Genomic DNA, 22,356 nt, shown 5'->3' with positions numbered 1-22,356 from the left:
TTCAAGACCTATAACAGAGTAGCTTCCTAAACGTACACCCAAAGCACAAACGACAAAAGAAAAAAAAATAGATGAATGGAACTCTTCATAATCAAGTGCTTGCACACCTCAAAATACTTGTTATAAAAGTAATGAGCAGCCAACTCAATGGAAGAAAAGATATGAAATCACATATCAGACAAAGGTTTGATTTCTTGTATATACAAAGAAATCATACAACTCAACAACAAAAACAACAGCCCAATTATAAAATGGGCTAAAGATATGAATAGGCATTTCTGAACAGCAAATACAGATGGCTCAAAAGCACATGAAGAGATGTTCATTTTCATTGGTTATAAGGAAATGCAGATCAAGACTACAATGAGATACCACCTCAAACCTATAACAATGGCTGCTATTAAACAAACAGAAACTGTAGATTTGGAGAGGATGTGGAAAAATTGGGACACTTATCCACTGTTGGTGGGAATATATAATGGTGCAGCCACTAAGGAAGACTGTGTGGTGGTTCCTTAGGAAACTAAATTTCAACTTGCCCTATGACCCAGCAATAGTACTACTTGGTATATACCCGAAGAGTGGAAAGCAATGACAGAAACAGATTTTTGAAACCAATTGCACATAGCCGCATTATCACAATCACCAAAAGATGAAACAAACCAAATGCCCATCAACAGATGAATGGATGAACAAAATGTGTTATATGCATACGATGGACACTTATGCAGCAGTAAAATGAAATGACATCCTGAAGCACATGACAAGATGCATGAGCCTTTAGACATAGTGCTGAGTAAAATAAGCCAGACACAAAAGGATAGATACTATATGATACCACTTTTATGACCATGGTAAAAGTAAAATCAGAGGCTTATAATACAGAATATAGGGGACTTAGAGATACATAGAAGGAAAATGGGTGAAAGGTTAGCTAATGAGGTTGAACTTCAATGTAAGGGAATAGATAGAAATGAAGGTGGTTCTCTACTGAGTCTATAAGTAATATTACCATATTGAAGATGAATAAGATTGAAAAGGTTGTATAGACCTACGTGTCCCAGTGATTAACACTAGAAATAGAAATTAGTTCTTGCAAGAACTACTTCAAAGGTATGACTCATGCACAAAGAGTGTTTAAGTCCAGGGTACAGGGGGAAAACTGCTATTGCATGCTATGGGCCCTGTTTAAAAGAAGAACATCAGCAGTACCACAGAAACAGCAGAGATAATAATGGGGGCGGCAAGAGTCAAGAGGAGGTTTAGATTTCCTATTTGGTGAGGGTGTGTTTATTGGTTTTCTGTCTCTTGGGAACAATGAAATTATGTATAATTGAGAGTGTTGCTGGACTGTGGACTTTGGGCACTATACATGATCCCTGATGAATGCAGGTGGCTGAAGGATGCACTGACAGAGAAGTAGATTGTCACATGATGGTGTATACTTATGAACGAATGTTCCACCACTACAAAAAAGGAACGAAATCATGAGGCAAGCAACGATGTGAATGAAAACGTGGGATATTTGATGAGTCAAAATAAGCAAGAAACAAAAGAACAACAATGGTATGGGCCCCTTTAGAAAATGCTTACAAGAAAAGGGGCCTAGATTGTAAGCTTTCATAGCACACACATGTAGTCCGGAGTGGTAATTATTATTTCTGGATTACAGGAGGCTGTTTTATATATATATAAATAACCTGATATTTACAGATAAGAATAAGCTGATCAGGTTGGGATTAAGGTAATTCAGAACACAGGAGTAAGAAAACAATGTCTATTTTAGAATTACAAACACTCTTTGAGAGCAAAGGAAGAAAGATTTATTTGGTCTGGAACAAAATTTTTTGTAGCACATAAACCAACTCAACATATCTGTATAGCTCATTTGAACAATTGACACAGGGAGCTCAGAATAAGAAAGAGGTCCATTAATCCTGTATAGCTTAATGTAATACCCGGATACATCCTAGAGTATATTTAGCAGATAATCAAAAACTGGCAAAGTTCCTTGAGTGATGGGAGAAAAAATGTGGAACTATTAAACTTTACCATCAGGAAATCCCCTGATACTATGTCAAACTTTATGAACACCCAAACCAATAGGCCATGCCCTAGATCTTGAGGTTTATTGTTGTGAAACTTTTGTAGGTAGCAGAGAAACTTAGCCTAAATATAGGTATCCCTAAGAGTTACTTCTGGAGGACCTCTTTGTTGCTCATATGCGGCCTCACTCTCTCTAAGCTCAACTTACAAGAAATCATTGGCCTCCCCACTACATGGGACATGACATCCAGGGTGAGTCTCCCTGGTAATATGGGAGATGACTCCCAGGGATGAATCTGGCACTGGTCCTACGGGACCAACAATTCTATCCTGAACAAAAGGGGGTCAAGAAGCGGACCTAATAAATTATCAGTGGCAGAGAGAGTTCAAATAGTTGAGAGGCTACTGTGGAGGTTGATCTTATGCAAGCTTCAGTTAGACGTTGCTACCTATCATAACCTCCAAACCCCAACCAGGACCATTCCACCCAATCCTAAAGAACATCTAAGGAAATATATAAGCTTCCATAAGGGTTCCATGCACTAGTGAAACTTTCCAGAAACCTACAACCTCCAGATGGGTCCCCGGACCAGATGAGTCCTGAATCCTAAAGGGCTCAGCCTCTCCAGAGCATCAGCTAGTTCCATCTCCCTACCCTGTATTATTGACAGCCCCTTCCAACATGAAAAGTTAGAATGCTCATAGCCCAAACACCCCTAAAGAGAAGGATAGAAAGATCAACGGTGATGGTGGAGTTATACGGAGAAGATAGGATTTAACAAATGAATATGATTGCTGAATCATTAAATTGATATATCTTTTAGTCTCCAGTATCTTAGAGCAGTTAAAAGTAAAAACTTAAAATTGTGGAATTGTAACCCATGTCAAACTCTGAAATATGTTCTACAAGTAATTGTGGTGACATGCTTTGAAATGTATTGCTTTCATGTATATATGCTATTTTTCACAAGAAAAAGAAAAAAAATTGATTGTGGTGATAAAAAATTATTTAAGTCTTCTAGCCTCCTATATTCTGTAGGAGCTAGCAGGAAAAATCAGAGAGTATGGTATGGTAGCACGTGACAAACTCTAAGATCTATCTTGTGACTACTTGCTGAAGAGTGCTTGAAAACTATTGCTTTTTTATTTCTTTATTTTTATATATGTTATACCATACAATAAAAATTTTTTAAAAGAGTAAATGAAACAGAAGAAATATCAAATAATGCTAAGTGTTCATATGTAAGCATTTATAGAATGTAACATTCTTTAGGAAGTTTATCTAGAATGTTTATTTGGACAAATTTTCAGCATGGGTTTCTAAAATGATGACTTATGAAGCTTTATGATGTATGTAATGGTAGAGTTAGTCAACTGATATTCTCATGCTTCAAATCTGTATGCATCTTTAAATCATCATAATATATTTCTATGATTATAAAGCAGTAAGTGTTCATATTTGAAAGATTCAGAGAGCACATGACAAAAATTAAAATCACTCATAATCCCACCATTCATTAATCATCCTTAATATTTTCATATATATTGTCCATCATATATGTGTGTCCATCTATCTATACATTGACTTAGCATTTATAAAATGTGACCCTTTCTGTAAAAATAATGCAGTATTCAAAGAAAAACAATTTACATTTTTTCCAATTCTCCAACATGTACTAAATATTCTCTATGGTTGTAAAATCATAAATTAATATATTAAGATCACAAAAGTACTAAAACACAGAAATAACCCTCCAATGGTATGCTAGAACACTCTTAGAAATTCAAATATCAGTCTAATTGAAATGATAATGTTGATATATTTCAATATGACGTTTTCATTACATTTCTGCATTACCAAGAGGCAAAGTTTTAGGATCATTTAAGATGAAAACAAGGAATATTTGCTTCTTAAAGCTATGTACAAATTAATTGGTGTCACCCTCATTGAGTCATGCTCACTTTCTTAATGAACTGATTCTTTAACATTTCTCTAAGATAAGACACAAGACAATCAAAAGAGATTGATTTATGATTGTTCTGATACTGCTCAGTAGTTTCCAAACAGACACACTCAAAATGAACTTTAGAATTATTAAACTACAAAACGCCTTCCTGAGCTAAGTGTGGAAGAAATAGATTATTTTATGCAGGAGGAAAATGAACACTATAAATCAATCTATTATTTTGAAAATTGGCTTGGGTACATGATGTAGTCTTAAACAGAAGTGGCTGTAAGGGATTCCTCAGCCAAGAGTAGACTCCTATTCAGGACAATGTCACAGCCTTGAAGACAGCTTCCTCTCGACTCTGCCAGTGATTTTACTATATGAGGATTGTCTAAAGGTAGCAAGACCTTTTGCTAGTTTATCAGTCTCATTTTGGACATGTTTATGTTAAAGTAATGAATGCTTGGTAAACTGATTTCCATACCTTCTATTTAGAAACCCGGCTCAGTGAGAGCACCTGGATGTCATAGAGGGTCTTCTGGACATGGGGTATTCCCCTTTGTCATATGGTGCAGTGAGCTACTCCAGGACAATATCCTGAATAATGTCCCAGGAGCCTCAAAGTCCATGTCTCTGCCTTGGTGTACTGCGCAGTGTACCATTTGCAGTACACTTGAGTAAAAAGCACTGGTCCTTCACCTAGGGAAGATGTGAACTTATCCTTAATTAATCCTTCAAATCCAGACTGAGTCATTCTCAAGATCTTATTTGATTTCAGAATGAGTGACTGGATGTCTTTCACTCAAGAAAGGCTGATGCCAGAACACCTGGTCAGCTGGAAAGGCACATGGCTGGCATCTGCTGGTCCCTCCCTGGATCCATTTCTTTCAGCCTCTGTTCCTGTGGGGTTCACCAATTTGCCTCTCTGCAGCTGCCTTTCATCTCTTGGCTTCTCTTGGCTCTCTCCAAGTTCTCGCTTGTTTAACATCTCATGGGAAGGCACATGGAAACTTCTACTGGACTCTGCCCATGTCTCTGTCAGCTCTGAAGCAATTGTTTTACAAGCATCTACATCTGTGTCAGCTATGTCATTTCTCAACAACAAGCTCTTGAAAAGATGTACAACATCACTAGCTATTAAGGAAATGCAAATGAAAAACAGAAGGAGGTACCACATTACACCCACTAGAATGGCTATCATTAAAAATAAAAACAAGAAATATTGGAGAGGATGTGGAAATAGGGACACTCTTTCATTGTGGTGAATGAAAAATTGTATCCAATGTGGAAAACCATTTGGGTTTCTCAGAACTTTGGATATACAATTATCATAGGACTGGGAAAACCCATTTCTAGTATATGCCCCAAAGAACTGAATGCAGGTATTTGAACAGATATATGCACAGTGTGGTTCAAGGTGGAATTATTCTCAATTTCCAAAAGAGGAAAGCAAACATAGTGTCCGTCAATAGATGAACAGATTAATAAAATGTGGTATATACATACAATGGAATTTTATTCAGCCATAAAAGGAATGCAATGATGATACATTTTACAACATGGAGGAATCTGGAAGACACAATAGGACAAATATTCTGTGATCTCATTTATAGGAAAGAAATTAGAATACGCAAATTCATAGATTTGGAAACTAAAGTACAGTTTATCAGAGGCCAGGATGGGGACAGAGAGTGAGGAGTGAAACTTGGTGGGTGTAGACTTCTTTTGGGGGTGATGGGAATTTTTTGGTAATAGATCTTATTGATGGTAGCATAACCTCGTGAATTTAATTAGTACCACTAAATTGTATATTTAAAGGTGCTTAAAATGTGAAATTTTGAGTTGTATGTTTGTTATTAGAATATTTTTAAAAACCATAGAGCTGTACAAAATAAACAGTAAATTCTAAGAGACTATGGACTTCAGTCAATAGTATAATTATAAACCATTTATCGACAATTGTAACAAAAGTTCCATTCTAATGCAAATCGTTAATGTTAAGGAAAATTGAACATGTGAGGGGGTATCGGGAACACTATACATTCTGCATGATTTTTCTGTAAGCCTGCAACTTCTCTAATAAAATAATTAATTATAACAAAACCACAATAATCACATTATGGTACTGACATAATGATAGACATATAGATTAATGGACTACAATTGAGACCTCAGAAATACACCCATACATATACAGCCAACTAATTTTTGACCAGGGTCCCAAGTGCGTTAATTGGGAAAAGAGTGTTTTGGTATATTATTGTGGCTACTATTTTCTTTTTAAAACTGAGAATGAGTATTGCTGGCAAGGATGTGGAGAAATGGGAAAATCTGTTTGTTCGTGGTGGCATTTTAAATTGATGCAACCAGTGTGGAAATAAGTTTGTTGGTTTTTCAGAAAGTTGAACATCAAATTACCATATGACCCAGCAATCCCACTTCTTGGTATATACCACAAAGAATTGAGAGCATGGATTTGAACAGATATTTGTATACCAATGTTTTTACCAACATTATTCACAATAACCAAAAGGTGGAAGAAACCCTAGTGTCCATCAACCAATGAATGGGTAAACAAAATATAGTATAGACATACAATGGAATACTATTCAGCCATAAGAAGGAACTAATTGTTGATGCATTCAGTTTAAGTTTGCTAAAATTAACTAAATGCAATATTCCAGAAATGTGTTGGCTTTTAAAATGGAGATTTATTAATTTAGGAACTTACGATTCTCAGCCCATGAAAATGAAGAAATCAAAGCAGCAACAGGCAATGCTTTCTCCTGAACCAGCTACTGGCAATCCTCAGCTTCTCTGTCACATAACCAGGCATATGGCAATGCCTGCTGTCTCTCCCTTCTCTTCCAGGTCTCATTGCTTCCAGCTTCAGTGGATTCCTCTGTTTCCTGTGTGTTCTCTCTAAGTTTCTCTGGCTTTTATTGTGAGGTTCTCTGGGGATATTTTCTGTTTCTTCTCTCTGTCCTTTGTACCTTGTAAAGGATTCAGTTAAAGAATTAAGACCCACCCTGAATGATGTGGGTCACACGTCAACAAGTTAAGATCCTACTCAAAATGGGTCCACACCTACAGGAATTGATTAGCTTTAAAAACATGATCTTTTCTAGGGTACATACAGCTTCAAACCATCACACATACTACTACATTGATGAATCTTGAAGACATCCTGTTGAGTGAAATAAACCAGACACAAAAAGACAAATGTATTATCTCATTTATATGAAATATTAAAAATTCATAGAGACTGATAGTTGGTTCCAAGTTACCAGGAGCCAGGAGGAGAAGGGGAGGAAGGGAGGGGAGCTATTTTTAATAGGTACAGGGATTTTGAGGTGACAGAAAAGTTGAGTAATGGATGCTCTGATGCACAATATTGTGAATGTAATTAATACCATGAATTTTGCATTTGAGCATGGTTAAAATGAAAAAAAAAAAACAGATCTGTATATATATATTACTATAATGTATTTTAAATGTTAAATGAATATTATAAAACTTCTAGAAGATAGCATATGAGAAAATCTAAGTAACTTTGGATTCGGCAATTGCATCTCAGATGCCACCCGAGAGAATGATTCATGAATGCGTAATATTGATGTTTCACTTCATTAAAATGTCAAGCTTCTTCTCTGAGAAAAGCACTGTTAAGAAAATGAAACGACAAGTTCCAGACTGGGAGAAGATATTTGCAGCACCCATATCTTATAAAGAAATTGCATCCAAAGTATTAAAAGAATACTTAGAATTCAACAATGAGAAGAAACAATCCAAATTAAAATGGGCAAAAGAGCTGTATACTTCATCACAGAAGATATACAAATGGCAGTGAAGCATATGAAAACTTGCGCATCATTACATATTACTAGGTTATTTCAAATTAAAATAATAATGGGAGATCAGTACACAACAACTAGAATGGCTGAAATCCAAAATAATGAGAGCACCAAGTGCTGGCAAGGATGTGAAGTTTTCTGCTTTGAGACAGTTGTGTGCCTCAGAAAAGCCATATCCTTTCTCTTAGTCCAATCTTGTGGGGCAGACTTAGTGTTTGGGTAAGATCTTTTGGATTTAGTTGTTTCCAGGGAAATGTGACCCACCCACTTGTGAATTGAACGTTTTGATTAGTTGGGTTCCAGGAGTATTTTCACCCATTCAAGTGCATCTTAATCCAATTACTGGAGTCCTTTAAAGAGGGAATAATTTTGGAAAAAGCTCTGAGCCGCCATAAACAGAGATGTTTGGAGATGTAGAAAGAAAATGCCCTTGGGGAAAGTGTTTGAAACAAGAAGCCAAAGGACCAGAAGACGCCACCATGTGCCTTCCCAGCTGACAGACGTGTTCTAGACAGCATCAGCCACCCCTGAGTCAAGGTATCCTCTCTGGATGCCTTAGTTGACATTGTTATGGACTTAGAACTGTAAACTCGTAATTTAATAAATCCCCTTTATAAAAGCAACCCATTTCTGGTGTACTGCATTCCAGCAGCATTAGCAAACTAAAACATGGAGCAAGAAGAACACATTCATTGCCGATGGGAATGCCATTTGTAAGTTTCTTTCAAAGCTGAACTTAAGGCTTACCACATGATCCAATAATTGTGTTCCTAGGTATTTACCCAAAGCATCTGAAAACTTATGTCCACCCAAAAACCTGCATATGAATGTTAATAGCAATTTTATTTATAACTATTCCAATAGAAGCAACCAATACCCTTCAATAGCTGAGTGGACAAACTGCGCACATCCACATAATGGATATTATTTAGTGATGAAAAGAAATGAGCTATTAAGCCACCAAAAGACAGGGAGGAAAGTTAAATCTAAACTGCAAACTGAAATAGCCAGTTTTAAAAAAGACTATCAATTGTATGACTCCGACTATATGAAATTCTGGAAAAGGTGAAACTATTGAGACTATTAAAAGATCAGTGTTTTCCAAGGGTTCTTGTGGGGTAGGGGATGAATAGGTGGAGCAGGGCACTTTAAGGACACTGAATGCATTCTGTATGATGCTGTAAAGATATATACATAACAGCTTGCATTTGGCAAATCCTACTAACTGTATAATAGAAACAGCTAGTCTAATGTAACTAAAACTTTAATTATAGTGAAGCAACTTTGGTTCATCAAATGTAACAAATGTACATGCTAATGCAAGGGGAAAGTCTGTGTTTGTGTAGGAGTATACGGGAATTCTGTACTTTCCCTATGCAAAAATTTTGTAAACCTAAAACAATTCTAGAAATAAAGTTTATTAAGAAAAAATGGGCTTGGACTCAATATTAAGGGAACTTCTACCTGTGGAAGTGTTAAGATAAAGAGTGCATGACACAATATTAGAAGAGAGGGGAAGGGTTGCTCAACAAATGGTGCTGCATGTTAGCTTTTAAAATGAAAACAACTGATATTTTTATCTCACACCATGTACAAGCATTTACTCCAGGTGGCTTAAGGGGTTGAAAATAAGAGTTGGAAATACAATTTCATACAACCTTCAAACAAGAAAAACATATAGAATAAAATGTGTCTTCTCTTTGGATACTAGTATGTAAGGTTAGAAGGAAAAGAAAGGAAAGGTCAACATTGAAAATGTTTCTAGATGTTGGCAACATAAAAAATGAAAACCTTTTAATTTAGAAGCATTAAGCAATTTGAAGCGCAAATGGCAAAGTAGCAAAACTTGCTTCAGCAAATGTTTAATATCCGAAATACAATCCCATTTAATCCCATTGCCCTATCTCTAAACATTACTAAATGCAGGGCATGCACTCTAACATAATCAGCCTGGAAAGAAATGTTTAAACCCTACATCCCTGAAAAAAAATTTATTCCTCAAAACCAAATTAGAGGGTTCACTATGAAGGCCTGAGATACTAATCAATAACTTCTGCTCAATAATTCAAGAATGGGGGCAAAGTTATTATTGAAATGATAAAACTCTATACCTGTATACCACTAAACAGTATGAGAAGGGCTTTCACACCTATTATCTTATTGGATTCTTAGAGAAAACTTGTGAAGCAGCTAAGGTATAAATTACCCTTACATGACAGATTGAGACCCAGAAATGATAATTGACCAAGGCCATATCAAGGAACGAGTGTTGACACGAAATGTACATCTTAGATTGGACTTCTCTGGTAATTTTGTCAACCCCATGAAGAGTTTGGATTAGAGGTTTTCTACACTCTCTTCAAACTTTAAACCAATGGTTTGCAAGAACACCATGCTCCTTTCTTGAGGTGGGGCTGGGTGCAAAATTAAAACCTTTGAAATTTTTCTGGAGTGATACAAGGATGATTTTCATTTTTCTTAAATATGATATTTTAAGTAATTTTCTGTGCTTTTTAATTTCAAAAATTATTTTCAGACTTACATAACTTTTTCTCAGATAAGTAAAAAATAATTTATGACTCCCTGATTGTAAGAATTATGTTATCTTGGCTAAATGGTTGAATGCACAAAAGTTTTAGACAGCTGATTGGGAAAGCATCCTAGGAATCATGTCCTTTTAATGTTTCCTGTACTCACCTTTAAAAAAATTCTTCTTTGTTAATTCATTGAAGGCGTGAATAGAAGTTGGCAGAATTTATTAAACACCCATTCAGCTCCTGTATTTAACACTTCTTCAATCTTCCATTTTGACTGCATCTATTTCACCTATATATACTCTCTACTGGGTAACTTTAATAAAGTTAAAAAGTCTAAGTTCTTTTCTCTGTCCCAGGGGAAGATTTTTTTAGACACCGAGACATGCACTAGATAAATCTGTACGACTCTCCACAAGCATAAGCCATATTCAGGTGGAAACCGGGAAGCAAATCACATTTCCCATACCCTAGGATGCTGCCATATAGGAAGACTTTCGATTGGCTGACAACGGTAAAATTATGGAGACAAAACTCGCGTGGGCCTAAAACATCGCGTGGGCTCAAAGTAAATGGAAGCAAACCAGGAACTCCTAAGCTCAGGACCGTGGTCATTCATTGGACTAAGGGAATGTCAATCTTAACTTCTCAGCAAATGAGCTGAGAGAAGGTGACGAAGACGTGGGGCCCACTGTTGACTCTTCCTGACCCCGCCCCTATCACCCTCCCGTCAGAATCCTTCCTACCTGGTCTACCGCCATCTCCAGAGCAACGTTGGTGGGTTCTTCTCTTCCCGGAGGCCAGTCTTTCCTATCTTGGGGCTTCCGAGGAACACTCGCAGACCGTTGTCCTTTCTATGCTCGTCTCCTCTGTCACCCCACCCCCACTCCAGCACCCCTGCCTCGAGTCAAGCCTTGATGCTGAACGGCCTCTTCTCATACGCCGCACTTCAGTGGCCAGCATGTTCTCTCTCCTGTCTAATTGCTGCCTGGGTTGAGGGATTGACTGGTGAGTCACACCTACCATGTCTGCCACAGAAGAGCGAGACCCGGATCCTGTTTGCCATGACGGAGCTGGTGGCGGGGTGGGTGGAAACCCTGGGGCTGGCAAGGGTAGCGTGCAGTTTGGGGAAGGGGCAGCCGGAATCGTGCGAGCCGCTGGCCTTCTGGCTTCCCAGGCGATCGCAGAAGCCATTTGGGAAGAAGAGTTTGGGCAGGAGAAGGACCTCTCATTATCCAAGAAGCATAGAGACGTCACGCTAGCAGCAGGAGGGTGAGGCGGAGGAGGAGGAAGAGGAAGAGGAGGAGGAGGAGAGCAAGGAGAAGAAGAGGAGGAGAAGAGAGGTGAGAGGAGAGGAAGAGAGGAGGAGAGCAAGAGGAGGGTGAGGTGGAGGAGGAGAAGAGCAAGAGGACGGTGAGGTGAGGAGGAAGAAGAGGAAGAGGAGAGAGGAGGAGCGCAAGAGGAGGATTATGAAGGCTCGGAGGACAATAATGAAGAAATAGAATACCAGGAGGAAGACAACAAGGAGGAGAAGGAAAAGGAAGAGGAGGAGGATCTGGAGAATGACCAGGAGGTAGATGAAGAGGAGCAAGATGACAATGAGGAGGAAGTGGAGGGCAGTGACAGCCAAGAGGAAGATGTAAATGAGGACACCGAGGTTGTCACAAGGGCCCTCCTTCTGGAACGGCTTTGGTCCCTGTTCCGGGATCTGGTGCGTTCTCTTCTACGCAGTATCTATTATCATGGCCGTATCCATGCCTGGTACTATCAAACTCCCTTGGTGTTAAGGAGCACCCTTAGGGAAATAGAGGACCCTGCAGAGGGACCTGCACCTCAAGAGTCAGGAAATGAGCGAGACAGAGCTGAAGCTCAAGATGGGGAGAATCTGTCAGAACCTGAGGAACCCGAAGAACGGGCTGTATTCCAGGAGGCTGAGGCACCTACAGCAGAATCCAAGGACCTAAAGAGTGAGGCATTGGCTGATATTGTGGAGTTTCAGGATCCAGGGACCTATACCTATAAGGGGACCAATGCTGGCGAGTGGAGGCAAGGTTCCTATGCTCTTAGAGCCTCTGTTGGCATAGCCAGTTCACATACAGGTCATACTCAGCGCTTGCCTCAAATGGTTCAGCAGAGGGTCAAAGCTCTCAGAAAACTTCAGGCCCAGTATGCACAAGTGGAAGCCCAATTCTATAAAGACCTTTATAATCTTGAGAAAAAGTATGCTGCACTCTACCAACCTCTGTTTGATAAGAGAGCTTATATTATCAATGCAATATATGAGCCCACTGAAGATGAATGTTGCTGCCAAGTAGGTGTTCAGGAAGGAGCTTGGGAGGAAATTGAAAGAGAGCCTGAAGGAAAAGCACAAACAAAAGGCATACCTCATTTTTGGTTAACAGCTTTTAAAAATGTAGCTATTCTTGGTAAATTGATCCAAGAAAATGATGAACTGATACTGGAGCACTTAAAAGATGTGAAAATAAAATATTCAGGAATTGAAGAACCATTGCGCTTCACCCTAGAATTTGTCTTTGAGGCAAATGAATTCTTTTTCAATGAGGTTTTGACCAAAACATACCAAATTCAATCAGATCCAGATGATTCTGATCTCTTCTTCTCCCGTGGGCCAGAAATAGTCAGTAGCACAGGGTGTGAGATTTACTGGAAGGAAGGGGGAAATGTCTCCGTGAAAGCTATCAAACCACGTCACTGTGAGAACAACAAAAGTGTTGTGTCAACGAGTAGAAATGTGCCAAGCTATTCCTTTTTTAACTACTTCTATCCTTCTGCGTCTCCTGAGGGTAGAGTAATGGACACTGCTACTGATTTTAAATTGGGATACTTTTTCCGTGAACTTCTGGTCCCAAAGGCTGTCTTATTCTTCACTAAAGAAGCAAGTAAATATGAACATGAAAATCCTGATGAAGATGACCAAGAGGCTAAAAGTGAGGAGGAGAAAGAAAAGGACAAAGCTGAAGAACCAGAAGGCCCTGAAAAGGATGTGGACCCAGGAGAGGGCAGCTCCAGAGAATCTAGGTATGTGTGTATCGCCTTTAGTATCACCTGATCATTACTGAACTGCTAAATATTTTTAAAGTTTTTCTAACTAAACACATTTTAATGTTAATTGTAAAAACCAGTTTACTGTTCATGCATTTGTATATTAAATAACAAGGAAGGCAGCATGTTCTGAAATATATTTCATTCACAGCTACAGCATCCTTGAGCTTTAGCCACAGGACTATTTCTGGTGAGAAAATGATCAGTACAGGTAGCTAAGCCCAATATTTGTAGAGAAAGTAATCACCAGAAGAAGCTGCTCAAGTGACTGGGCTTCATGCCTTGACTGCAGGGATAGTCTGTGCTACTAACTAGGAGACAGTGCCTTTGAGGATGTAATTACTTACAACGTTGTAAAAAGTTAAGAATTTCAAGTAGGGGCATATTTAATGATTGATACCTAACTATTCATTCAGTTGTAAATTTTTGTGTTTCATATGTCAGCCAAAAGAAAGGAAAAGTACTCATTGTGAGATTATTTATTATGGAATTGGTAATTAAGTTCTAATATGTCTCATCTTTCCTTTTCATTCTCTCATTATTTTCTTTCTCATTTTACAAATATGGAAACTAAGCATCTGGAAGCTGAAGAGAGTATGGTTTATAGAAAGCACACAGGCTTTGCACACAGGCTTTTGAGGTGGAAAAACCTATTTAAACCCCAGAATGGTCTCTGAAAAAAAGTTATCAATTTGGTATTTGGCAAGAGGGAGGCAAGGTGGGTGTGATCAGGTGGTTGAAGCCATTGGATGATGTTAGAGCACCATTATACCCAGGGTTCTGGATTAAAAGAGGGAAAGGCAATGTTTCTCCTGTTGGGACAACAGACATAGGATTGATTATTTTTTTCGATATAGGAAGCCACTGGTGCATGTTAGGGATGTACAATGATTAACTTTCTCTTATTTCATCCTGCAGTTGGAAAGCATAGAAAGACATGCATGGAGAAAGAAACAATGAATTTTTTCTTCATAGATTTGTGATGTTCTGGTTTTCAGCAGCTTACGGAAATTTTATCAACCCTGGTTTTGTTCCAAATTTCATCACCCAAAAAGGGATATTTGCTGACATCTGACTTACTCTTGTGTTTTTCAGATATATTTGACAGCATTTGTTCATGTTAAAATAAAAGTTCACTTGAAATGAATAAGCTGCAGAATTTTTTTTAGATAAGTATCACTGACTCATATCTGTCTGTCTTTCAATTTTGTTTTCGACCCCTTTACCATCGTGAAAGGAATCACTTTCAGTCATTTGGTAAGCCTGGATAAATTCTTTTATTGCAACCCTAAACAAATTAAAATATCAAGTTATAAACATTTCTGTAAAGAGAGAAATGGAGATTTTTGCCTCTACTGCATGTTATTGAATCTAATGGATGACCCGGCTTGCATGGAGGCTAGCTGGTGCCACTGGGTTGCTATAGACCAGCAAAATACGCATCACCAAGGAACAGGTTAGAGATACATAGTGCAGATATATTGAGTCAGAAATTCTGGAGACAGACCACAAGCAAGCATGATTTTACAAGTTCTCTGGGTGATTCTGAAGCACACTGAAGTTTGAGGATCTCTGGTTTAGAGCAGTGGGGGGGAAACGTTGAGCTTAACCTATGAAAGGGCCAACCTTAATTCACTAATATGAGACTGTTACAGGTAAACTGAACTGGACAGTAAGAGCTGGACTGGGAAAAGACCAAAATTCCCCGGGGCCTGTGACACAGAAAAAGACCAATCAGAGGGGCAAAGATTTGAGTGGTGGCAATGGAAAAATGAATACGGGAAAAGCTAGTTCCAAAAAGATACAAACATTATGATATCAGGTATATGAAACTTAAACACATTGAAAACACGCTATTGATAATGGATACATATATATGTATTACAGGAAATGCATATGATCACTGCATATATATGTAACACGAGCAGGAAGTCATGTAGGAGAATGATAAATACCCTATTTAGGATAGTGGTTATATCATGTGGAAATAGGATAATTCAATTTGAGAGGGTTAGCCTATTAAGTTCCTAGGGCTGTCATTACTAATTACCACAAACTGGGTAATTTTAAAGCACCATAAATTTATTCTCTCACAATTTTGGAAGGCACATGTCCAAAATCAAATGTCAGCAAGGCCATACTTCCTCCATTGCCTACTTCCATGCCTCCACCAGCTTCTGGGATCTCCTGGAGTTTCTTGACTTGTCGCAGCATAACTTCAATCTCTGCCTGTTTTTTTTGTCCTATGCATGTCTATTTTATTACTCCTCTACCCATATACTGGATAAAGGAACTGTCTGTCACAACAATTTTAAAATCACACAGTCACACGATAAAAGCTATATAGTTATACACTCATTGTCAGAGATCAAGGCTACTGGATACAGTTATACAATTTCAGATATTTCTTTCTGGTTATTCCAATACACTACAAACTCAAAAGAAACATCCACATAAGATTCGTTTGTCATAAATCATTTGCTAAGTCCTAATTTTTCAGTTACACCTCCTCCATCTCATTTGATCATGCTCCTCAATCTTCAGGGATATCTGCATAATGACCATTTTAACTTCTTTGAGCTGAAAAGCCATGTTTTAATCATGAACCAATCTTGTGGGGACAGCTTTTTCTTTTAATCCTAATCCAACGTTTTAGGGTGAAAACCTTTGATGAAATTATCTCCACAGATAGGTGACATGCCCAATTGTGGGTGTGGTATTTTGATTAGATGGAAATGGGGTTCCATCCATTCAGAGTGGGTTTTGATTAGTTTAATGGAGAACTTTAGAAGGGGGAACATTTTGAGAAAGCTCAGAGCTGACATAGATGCTGATGCTTGGAGTACAGAGCTGATGTAGACATTTGGAGATCGAGACAAAAATAGCCTGGCTGTTAAAAGCAAGGACTCACAGAAATAGCCAGAACATGAAGAGAAGAAATGTCTAGCCCCAGCACATGCTAAGCTGCTGAGCTAAGACATGAAACACAGAGTTTCGACTCACAGAAGCTAAGTGAATGTCCACAGATGCGTAGAGAGGAAACCACTGTCATCAGAAGCTGGAAGCAATGAAACCAAGAACAAGGACCAGCAAATGTCCATCATATGCCTTCCCAAATCATCCTTCCTTGAGCCAAGGTATCTTTCTCTGGATATCTTAGGACATATTTATGGCCTTATAACTGTAAACTTGTAACTTATTAAATTCCCCTTTTAAAAGCCATCCATTTCTGGTATATTGCATTCTGGCAGCTTAAACTAATACAGAAGGTGATGTAATATTTTATTTAATGGTGCATTAGTTGATTTAAACATTTCAGATATTGGAGCGGAGTACACACTGAGCTTCAAGTCAATTTTAAAACATGAAATTGGGTGGTGGTTGCATGAATGTGGTATTCTGTATTACTACAGGTCTGAAATATTTCATAATAAAACCTGAACATTTTTAATTAGGAAAAAAGCCAAAATTGGCCTAAAATCTGGAAGCTGATTAAGGAAAAAAAAGTGAAGTTGTAGTTGACCAGAGTAGAGGATTAGAAAAGAGAAGTCCCAGGGGTTTGAGAATTGAAGACATGGTTTCTACTTTCAGTTAAGGATGTCTAGGTGATCTCTAGTGAGCATTACCTTCTTTTCTCATAGTCTATGGTATCACACCGTATTTTAACTTAAATGCCATTATTTGTTTATGTCTGTCTCCCTCATCCCATAGAGGAAAGCTTTTGAGTTACTCAAACATTCAAATGTCTTCTTTAATCTATCCTAAGTACTTAGCACCATTTCTCAATTATAGGTGCTTGATAAATATCTGATAAAATGAAATTTACTTAAATCATCCACAAGCGGTTTAATTTGTCATCAGTGTTGACGTTTAAAACTGAAATATCAAAGAAAGTGGGGCAAGATGGCAGTGTAGCGAGGTGTGGAATTTAATTTTCCTCTAGGGCAGCTAGTAAACAGCCAGAAATAGTCTGGAAGAACTGCTTGGGCTTCCATGACAGGACACACATCATACACCAGTCTGGAACAGGTGGAATGGCCAAGATCACAGCGCAGAACTGTAAATCTTCCAAGGTGTGGAGGCTGGCACCCCTCCCCCACTGGCATGGCAGGGAGACTTAGTGGGAAACAGAAGCTTTCTCTACTAGGATTAAGGAAGGTAACTCCACCAAGCTCCAATTGTGGAATTAATGAACAAATCTGGACTGCTGAATAGAGGCTAAAGGGCATGTTCTAGTTTGCTAGTTGCTGGACTGCAATATACCAGGGATAGACTGGCCTCTTAAAAGGGGCAATTTAGTAAGTTGCTAGTTTATAGTTCTAAGGCTGAGAAAATGTCCCAATTAAAACAAGTCTATAGAAAAGTCCAATCAAAGGCATCCAGGGAAAGATACCTTGGTTCGAGAAGGCTGATGAAGTTCAGGGTCTCTCTCTTTCAGGTGAGAAGTCACATGGTGAGCACAGTCACGGTTTCTCTCTCAGCTGGAAGGGCACGTGGCAAGCACGGTGTCATCTACTAGCTTTCTCTCCTCACTTCCTGTTTCATGAAGCTCCCCAGAAGGCATTTTTCTTTCTTATCTCCAAAGCGCTGGCTAGTGGACTCTCTGCTTCATGGTGCTGCAGTATTCTCTGCTCTCTCTGAATCTCTCACTCTCCAAAATGTTTCCTCTTTTATAGGACTTCACAAACTAATTAAGACCCACCCAAATGGGTGGAGACATGCCTCTACCTAATCCAGCTGAATAACCACTATTGATTAAATCACATCTCCAGGGAGATGACCTAATTACAGTTGCAAACATCCAATGCTATATAGGAATTAGAAGTGGCTGCCTTCACAAAATGGGATTAGGATTAAAATATGGTTTTTCTAGGGTACATACATCATTTCAAACTAGCACAGGACAGATAAACCAGGAGCAAGAGTAGAAGGAATAGTTTCTTCCTGGCAGACAGGATGCAAGACTGAAGGGGAAAAAAATGGAGGCTTTTGAGTTGGATGAGCTCAGAATACTGGAAGAGGGCTAGGCACCAAAAAAAGAGGTATGTAGAGCCAAGTATTGGCTCTGGCTCTTGATTGGCAAACCCAGGATGCTTGAGCCTGCTCTGAAAAGGACTTTTTTTTCTCTCCATTTTTTTTGTTTGCTTGTTTCGTTTTTACTTTTTAACAGTCTGTTAGGTAGAGCTATGGGCATTCTCAGGCTTTAGCACTACCCCAAGCGAGGGAAGAATTATGGTACGTTCCAGAGACAAAGTAAACAGTCAGGTGTAGGTGATTAATTCCTAAAAGGCCTATATTTAAGCAGCCTGTACTGGGAGCAAGGGAAATCAGCTCAGCAAAGCTCCAAATGTGGATTTAAATAACAACTTTGAACAGGTGGACACAAACTGAAGGTAAACCCAGAGCAAGCAAGAAAGAAACCGTGAGGTCTCTCTTGGCAGAGAGGAGGTGGGGCTGATGTATGTAAAAACATAAAATGAAATAAAATAAAAAGAATAAAGATGGAGGCATTTGGAGTCAGCTGAGATCAGAGCACTGGAAAGCGGCTATGCTTCAAGAACGGGGGTACATATACCTGGGTACCATCTCCGGCTCTTGACTTATGAACCTTGGAAGCTGGGGACAGCTCTGAAAAGAGATTTATGTTTTTTTTTCTATTTTGAAACTAATATAAGTACCTCATTAAAGAAAGCCTCAGGCATTTTCAATTGTCAGCAGGACACAGGCAAGGACAGAGTTAAGATAGGTCTGAGAGACAAAGTAACCAGTCAAGTGGGGGACATAATTCCCTAAAGGATGTATCTTCCCTAAGAAAAGGAGGGCAGGGTCCATTTCAAGTGAGGCCCTCCTTCAAAGAATTCAGACCCCAGGTGCTGGAAAATAGAAACAGCTTAAAATTGCCCTTTTACCTCAGCCTCTGTCTCAATCACTCCCCTGACAGGATCAAAGTATGCTGATAATTAAAGACACCCCATCATTTGCAATGGTGGGGAGCTGTAGGCCAAGTGCCACATGCTGGGCAGGATAGGAAAAGCACAGAGTCTAGAGGCTCCATATGAAAGTCTGCTAACCTGCTGTGTATTACTGTCAGGGAAACTTGATACTGATTACAGCCTCCTCATGAGGCCTGGGCCTGTCTGGTCTGGGAAAATCTGATTGGGGTAGGTCATGTTTGAGGACGCCTTCGAAAAATAGAAGTTTCATATACGGAGGGCAAGAAACAGAAAATCAAGAGCTGAAAAATTCTGATTAGTTAAACAGAAGCTATGCTAGAGGTCTAGAATAAGTTGAACCGAATGACAAAGAATGTACAGAAAACAAAGCCAACCAACAAGAAAACCTTGGGTAAAAGAGGGAAAATGACTTCCAGAATAAACTAATCCAGGAAATTAGATGCCTAGGCACCAGCAATAATTCATGAGTCATATTAGGAAAAATGAAGATATGGCCAGGTCAAAGGAACAGATTAAATTTTCAATCAAGATCCAGGAGTTGAAACAACTAACTGAAGTATTGTTGTCATTGTTTCTCCTTTTCATTTTATTTTATTTTTTATTCTTCATTTTTTTTCTCTTCCTCTTTCTTTGCAGAAGAAATAGAAATGTCCTCATACAGATTGTGGTGGTAAATGTGTAACTATGTGATTATCCTGGGAACCATTGATTGCTTACTTAGGTTGGATTTATTGTGTTTGAATAAATTTATAAAATATAAACAGAAATACACAAGTGCTGGAGAAAATATGGAGAGACAGAGGTGCTCTAACCTATTCACTGTTGATAGAGAAGTAGAGTGATGCAACCCCACTGGAGGGCAGAGTGTTGTTTCCACAGGAAGCTAAATATAGAGTTGCCATATGATCCTGCAACCCAATTATTAGGTATAATAATTTGAAAACTAGCAAGGACATGAATGGATATTTGCACACTGGTGTTTACAGCAGCAGTATTCACAATTTGCAGTGGTTCGAGATGGGCTAAGGGTACATCAACTAATGAACAGAAAGGCAAACTGTGATGTATACATACAATGGAATATCAAGCAGCTGCAAGAAGGAATGAATTTGTGAGGCATACAACTAGGTGAATGGAACTTGAGGATAGGATGTTCAGTGAAATAAGCCAGAAATGAAAAGACAAACATAATGCCCCACTAATAGGGACTAAATATAATGTGCAAACTCTGAGAACTGAATCTGAGAAAATAGGCTATAAGGGGAAGGCTTATTTTAAAGATTCCTAGACTCTAAGCTCTTACAGCAGTCATATCTATACTGAGATGTAATGGTTATTTCTAAATACTGAGATGTGAGCTTTTTTGTATAACCCGATCATTCCCTGGAATTGGGTATCTATGTAACACCTGAAACTCAGAGCTCGAGTTCTGCAGGTATGAAAGTCAGCATGACCTGATACAGCAACTCTTTAAAAAGCTTAAAAAGAGATCAAACTTCAATGAGAGCTATGAATGAAGCAGATCTGGTTAGGAGTAGAATAAATCAGAATACAGGGCAAAATATATTGATTGTGTTCTAAAACTTCAACTTCTGTTTGAGACCATAGCAAGAGATATTTATTTGGTGCAAAATTTATATTTTCTTCAGCAGACTAATTTAACCTATATGGTTAGTTTATTCAAACATCACAATTATATGGAATCTTGAATAGGGAGTGAGATCGTGTTTGGACAACCTAGTGTGATGCCCCAATATATCACAGATAATTTGGGCAGAGGATAAAAAAAAAAAAAAAGAGTATTTTCAAAGCCCCTTTAAGGGACTGAGGAAAATGTATAAATATTAAACTTCCCCACCCGGGGAATTCCTGATAGTCTCAGAATCATTGGGGACTACCAATTTAAAGGGCTGAGCTCTCAATCTCGGAGCTTGACCTTATAAAACTTATTTCTGCAGAGGAGAAGCTAAGCCTACATATAATTATGCCTAAGAGTTAACCCCAGGAAACCTCTTTTTTTGGTCAGATGTGGCCTCTCTCTCTAAGCCAACTTGGCAGGTGAGCTCACTTGCCTAACCCCCTACATGGGACATGACTCCCAGTTGTGTAAGTCTTCCTGGAAACACAAGACATGGCTCCTAGGAATGAGCCTGCACCTGGCATTGTGGGATTGAGAAAGCATTCTTGACCAAAAGGGGGAAGAGAAAATAAACAAAATAAAGTTTCAGTGACTGAGAGGCTTCAAATAGAGTTGAGAGGTTATTTGGGAGCTTATTCTTTTGCATTACACATATATCCCTTTACAGTTTTTAGTGTAGAATAGCTCAAAGGAAATACCTGAAAATTTTGAACTGTAATCCAGTGGCCTTTGTTCTTGAACACAATTGTATAACTATATAGTTTTTACAGTGTAGCTGTATGATTGTGAAAACCTTGTGACTGATGCTTCCTTTATCCAGTGTATGGACAGATGAGTAAAACCAAAAGGACAAAATAAATACATAATGGGCATATAAGGGGTAAGGGGTATTTGGAGTGTTGCTTTTTATTTTTATTTTTTTCTTATTTTTTTAGAGTAGTGAACATGTTCAAAAATTTATTGTGGTCATGAATGCACAACTATATGATAAAACTGTGAACCAATGATTATATACTTTGTACGATTATATGGTATGTGAATATATCTCAATAAAATTTCATTTAAAGAAAAAGAGAATGTGGGAAGATCTTAGAAAATGTTCAATAGTTCACAATATTTTCCTCCTGTGTTATGAACTAGGTGGGCCTCTACTCTGTTTATTTATGACGTGTGTATTAAATTTTCAGCACCTGTTTTTTTTAATTGTTAGATAATAACAAATGGTATTCATGGCTAGAACCTTAAGTTCAGCCAGAAAGTTCAGGGCCTTTTGTTAACATTATTTAGACTGAAAGGACAACCTAAGTAAATGCTATA

At 38.4% G+C, this 22,356-nt stretch overlaps 1 protein-coding gene and 1 pseudogene across 1 annotated transcript; one reads left to right on the top strand and one right to left on the bottom strand.

Moving 5' to 3' along the window:
- Window positions 1–4,325: 4,325 nt before the first annotated feature.
- Window positions 4,326–11,144, bottom strand: LOC143671863 (uricase pseudogene; annotated as a pseudogene).
- A 263-nt stretch (window positions 11,145–11,407) lies between these two features.
- Window positions 11,408–14,651, top strand: LOC143671862 (uncharacterized). Its single transcript, XM_077146974.1, has 3 exons — window positions 11,408–11,635; window positions 11,810–13,422; window positions 14,365–14,651. The coding sequence occupies exons 1-3, from the start codon at window positions 11,408–11,410 to the stop codon at window positions 14,375–14,377; spliced, it is 1,854 nt and encodes a 617-aa protein (XP_077003089.1). The 3' UTR covers window positions 14,378–14,651.
- The last annotated feature ends 7,705 nt before the right edge of the window (window positions 14,652–22,356 follow it).

This window comes from Tamandua tetradactyla, chromosome X (genome assembly GCF_023851605.1).
Source record: "Tamandua tetradactyla isolate mTamTet1 chromosome X, mTamTet1.pri, whole genome shotgun sequence".
Classification (NCBI taxonomy): Eukaryota; Metazoa; Chordata; class Mammalia; order Pilosa; family Myrmecophagidae; genus Tamandua; species Tamandua tetradactyla.
The sequence above is the reverse complement of the archived record's forward strand: the minus strand, read 5'-3'. Positions and strand labels throughout refer to the sequence as shown.